The sequence below is a fragment of the Gavialis gangeticus genome, unplaced genomic scaffold (assembly GCF_001723915.1).
Source record: "Gavialis gangeticus isolate Ggan-Ray unplaced genomic scaffold, GavGan_comp1, whole genome shotgun sequence".
NCBI classification, from domain to species: domain Eukaryota; kingdom Metazoa; phylum Chordata; order Crocodylia; family Gavialidae; genus Gavialis; species Gavialis gangeticus.
The window spans coordinates 172731049-172736179 of NW_017729022.1; the positions used below are offsets into that span (position 1 = coordinate 172731049).

At 38.5% G+C, this 5131-nt stretch overlaps 1 protein-coding gene across 2 annotated transcripts in view; it reads left to right on the forward strand.

The window, feature by feature from the left end:
* Positions 1–5131, forward strand: part of CNIH3 (cornichon family AMPA receptor auxiliary protein 3) — a 194658-nt gene that overhangs the window by 86242 nt on the left and 103285 nt on the right. For both annotated transcript variants that reach the window (XM_019516518.1, XM_019516519.1), the window contains 2 exons: positions 167–235; positions 3172–3219. In XM_019516518.1, the coding sequence (XP_019372063.1) occupies positions 167–235; positions 3172–3219 (117 nt within the window). The remainder of the gene's footprint in view (positions 1–166; positions 236–3171; positions 3220–5131) is intronic.

The window sequence follows — 5131 nt, forward strand, 5'->3', positions numbered from 1 at the left end:
ATTTGTTCAGAAAGATGATACAAAACAAAGGTGCAAATTCATTAAGTTGAGAAGAATTACAACCCAAGCAGGTCAGAATGGGACTTATTAACTCTTATAAAGGAGAATATAGATGTTTTCTCAAATTTCTGCTTTTGTTAAAATGTTTGAAAATATTTTCTTGCAGATAATCGCCTTTGATGAGTTAAGGACAGACTTCAAAAGCCCCATAGATCAGTGCAACCCTGCTCATGCAGTGAGTACACCTTAAAGTTAACTAATCATTAGCTACTGAATGGAAGAAGATACACTGAGCGATCAACAAACATAAGTTTGGAAATGTACATACAAGTCTATAATAAATGTGTTGTAGTTTTTAAGAGAAAATACTACTTACTCTTGATTTAGAATCTCATCTTAGTCTGATAAAGTAACATGCAGCTTCTTTATGAAAAGAGTTTCTTTTCCTGCTGAAGGTGCCACAAGGGCACTTCAGAATCTTAGAAACTGAAGCTGTAATGGGGTAGGTAGGGTTTTCATGCACCCTTCCATTCAGAGACATTTATTTCTCCCTTTTAAAATCCTTTTCTTGTACTCAAGCAGTGGAATGGCTCCTTTATCCAAGACTGACTCACTTCCTGTGTACTAAATTGCTTTGATGATTAGCTGTGATGAGAGACTCAGTCATACTTGTGCCTAGAGGCACAGGTCCAAGGGTACATCTATACTGATTTTGAGGTTTGCTCTCAACCAGCCCAAGTCATTCAGATGCTTTTTCCTATTTTTATCTTACCTCATATCATGCACCACAGCTATTCATGTTGCTTTATGTGAAGCAGAGCTGTTCTAAGAATCAGCCTTGTTTTTGTGTCTGGGCTTATCTCTGCCTAACAGGCAGTAGAGAGAGAATTTAGGGTGCAGAAGAATCAGCAGTCAGGAACAGAGATCTGAGACACAGAGAGATTAGACAAGAAAACTGTGAGCAGTAGACATAGTTCATCTGACTCTTATGCTAGTGCCTAAACCAAAAGATCCTGTATCCTGTTTCAGAAAACCGGCCCTACTCCATCTTTGTTCTGAGAACAGGATCCATGTTGGCCTTACATCCACTTCCCACTAAAGCCAGTGAAGTTTTGTCCAGGTTGACAGCCAGCTGCATGAATCTTGTCATGCTGCATGACTCTTTCTTTGGAAGAAAGGTGTCATAGAAGGACATTTTATTTTTCTTGTACCTACTACACTCTTCCCAAGTTGAAACTTTTTTTTTTGACAAAATGATTAAATTTGATGTGTGGGATGAAAAAGGGTTTTTTGGGTGGAAGTGCAGGGAAATATCTTTACCAACTAAAATCAAATTAAAACCATTGGATTAACCACTGAAGGCTGAGAGAGAGTTGCCTTCACAAATTGTTTCATTTCATTATTTGCTTAAGAGAGATTGCTGTACAGGTGCCTTTTGCCACACCTACAGGAAAAGATTAGTGTCCCTCAGGAGAGCCACTGTTCTAATTTACTGTAAGAGGAGGTGTATTTGCTTCTCCTTTCAGATGGCTCCTTCTTCCTGAGTGCAGTGCACTAGATTTTATTCTGTGCTGAACCATGGTAAATGAAGAGAAATTCCTAAGAGTACAGTAAAAATACTTCAGATCTGTTCTGATGTAGCCAAGATCAGAATCTAACTCGGTGATTTTAGTCTTGTATCTAGTTACTGCAGAAAGTGATTTTGCTCATTAATTTCACACCTACGAGTCTTTTAAAAGGAAACCTGTGTAAGTTTTTGCTTTATTTTTTTTCTGTATGCTGGGTCTGTAGTATCCTGCTGTAACACTCAAGTGCAGGATCTTTCACTATGTATATGCATATGTATATGTATTAAACTGGGAACATTCTAGGACATTATAAATACAGAAATATATTGAAAGATCGTGCATTTGAGTGTTACAGTAGGATACACCAGACCCAGCATACAGAAAGAAAATAAAGCAAAAACTTAAATAGGTTTTCTTTTAAAAGACTCATAGGTGTGAAATATATAAATTAAAAATGTAATGCATTTAATTGAAAACATTTTAGGACATTACAAATACACTCTAAGACCAGGTCCACATGAGTGCATGTGTGCATTTTGTGGTGCCTTAAAGGCTTCTGTGGTGCCACAAAATGCATTCCATGCTTGTGATTTGGTCCTAGAGTCAAATTTAGATACTTGGAGATCCTGGAAACCATTAAAAAAAAAGTGGAAAAAAAGTGGGCTGGCACATGTGGCAGCAGCATGCACTGCCTGAAACTGGAGTCTGCCTTCCAGAACCATGCTTCGGCTGCTGTCCACATGCCTGAATCACTGCTGCTAGAGCCCCAGAAGGTCCCCAGGACCCCAGGCAAGGATGCCGGGCCCAGCCCAGGTGCTGGCCCTAGCTTCCCCTACCTCACTTGGGACACCTTGTTGCAGGCCAGAGCACCTGTGCAGGGGCATTCCCCAGGGAGACCTAGCAGTGGCAAAATATGTGCCACTACTGTGTGTCCCTAGGGAAATGCCTGTACATGCTCGTTTGGACGTTCCTTCCTTATAGCCCGATTGCTAACACATATGCTAGTTATAGAAGTACCTATGTTATACAGATCTGCATTTGTTCTCCATGTGGAAGCACTCCTGAAGTCAATGTGAATCTGAAAGTTTGGTCCTTGTTTTTTCTGGAACAATTCAGTTCTAGTTTAGGTGTGGACAAAAACTGGCTTTGAAGTGTTAGCAATGTGAGTGAACTTCATGACTTAGTTTGGTCTCTGGAAGATTTTCTCATCTGAAATTTGGGGTAATAATTACTTAACTCAAAAGGATGTTGAGATCCTTTACTGTCTTGTATTCTTGTGTGACAAGGTGTTTGGCAGAATTTGCAGATTCATTGGAATCTGACAGGACTGCAACCTGGGAGCTTCTGCTATGGCCTTGAACTCTTGACCTCTGGGCTTCCAGCATCCCAGTGTCTACACCACTGGGCAGGGTATGTTAAGATAATTACAAAAATCACAGTTATAGCTGTAAATAAGAGAGAAATATTTCTGACCCAAATGCAATGCTTGAGGCTTGTATTTAAGGTAGAGATGATTTTTGACCCATTATATTAGCAATATCTTTTATTTCATTAATAACAGGATCTAACCTGCAATCCCTTTTCTCCTGCATTTTTTTTACAGCGAGAACGACTGAGAAATATTGAGCGCATCTGCTTTCTTCTGAGAAAGGTGAGCATGAATTAACGTGATATTCATGGGAATTAAAGCTATCCTGTGGAGGCTCTGGGTATAATCCATTTATCCTTCTCAGTGATTGTCCACTATCACCTATGAAAATTTGAGTCTTTAGTGCATGAACTAAAATTAAGTGGATCTTTGAATAACAAATTGAGGCTAATTAGAAGGGGCTGCCATCAGTTATGACTTCTTGACAAGAAATGAAAATTTTGAAACATGATCTTCAGTTAATTACCTGATTTTTTAAGGTGATGGATAGTTTTGGAGCTGTAAATGCATGATGCTTATAGCCGTATGCTCTATGCTGCCACTGAAATCTAAGACTTGTAACTTCTTTTCTAGATGGTCATTTACTAATTATTTGATAAATGGAGCATTTTATTTTTACAAATTCAATATCTTGATTTTTTTTTAATGGAATAAATTGGAAAGTTGGGATTACAGAAGCTGACTCAGTGATGATCCTAAGTGCCCTCAGATAATAAGGAAGAATCTTGCACAACTGAACCATTAATGGGGTAATTTAAAAGGGGAATTTTCAAAAACATTCAATGTGGCCTGACCCTGTTCCCATTAAAGTCAACCCCCTTGATTTTACTGGATGCAAAGCTAAGTCAGCACTGAACATCTTTTGAAAACCCCACTGTAAAGAAGCAGATGTAAACTGTGGTCATTATTGGGAATAGAATTTGTTATTGTCAGGACCTAAAAATCACAATTCTACCACATATTCTAAAGGAAGAATGACATCAACTTATTAACCATTAGATGCAGGCATGATCAATTTGAGCATATTCCTTTATCAAGTTTGGCTATATCCATACTGTTATTTAGGATCAACCTTGAGGTTGTCCTTAATCAGTTCATCCTTCCTCTATTCACTCTGTACCCTGTACCCTGTTTAAAAGCAGTCTACATTGTGGGTTTTTTTAGTGTGGCATTAAGATGTCTACAGGCCACAGAGAGGGGCAGGCTTGGATGCAAGTGATAGCAGGAGCTCACTGAGTGTATGGTCAGTGGGGATGGGACTGACTATAACTGTCAGTGGAGACATAGCCAAGATCATATTGGCTATTTATCTTATGTCTTTTCAAATCATTCTTCCTGTACAGATCAGAAGAAAAAACTTGGATTTCCAGAAATAGTTTCAATAAATGTATCTGTATACATTTATTCTAGAATTCAGTGCAGCATCACAGTATTCTGTCCTTAGTAGTTTGCATTCAACTATTCAGGATGGAAAATATGGTAACCATCTTTAATAGGTTATAAACTATGTCTAAATACTGCGGGCCTAGTCCATCCCTATTGTAACTGAGAGAAATCTGTAGAGGTAGTTGAAGAGTGAACTTGGTTCAGCAGCCAATTTTTGTCCTAAAATAACTTGATACAACCCCTATCAACTACGAGTTGGGCATGTATTTGAGGACAGAATTTGATCCAGGCCTTTCTTATGTAATTCACTGAAGTACTGTAGATGGATGCTTAATTCAGGAGCAGATAAGTAGAGGAAACGGTAATGGGGCTTGACTCTTCTACATTTATAATCTCGAAGTAATCTGCTCCAAAATTTCAGGTTCCTGTGTGCTATTGTCAATCTCTATAGAATCTGCGCACCTAAATTTCTCCTGTAATCCCAGAGTAACAGGAAGTTTCTGCTAAAATATTCAACAGTGAAATAGTAAACAATATTTACTGGTGGTAGCATGCAGTCTTGTGCAGAATGGCCTTGAGACAGAAGAAATGTGATTAAAAGTATATAGATTAGATTCAACTGAAACTGGTGGGGCCTTTTGAGAAGTGCTGGTGTTTTCATTATTACTGAGCACATCTACATGAGATGCTTGTGCCCATTAGTCTAATAGCACTGAGCAATACTGTGGTGGTTCAAAACAATGCTAAT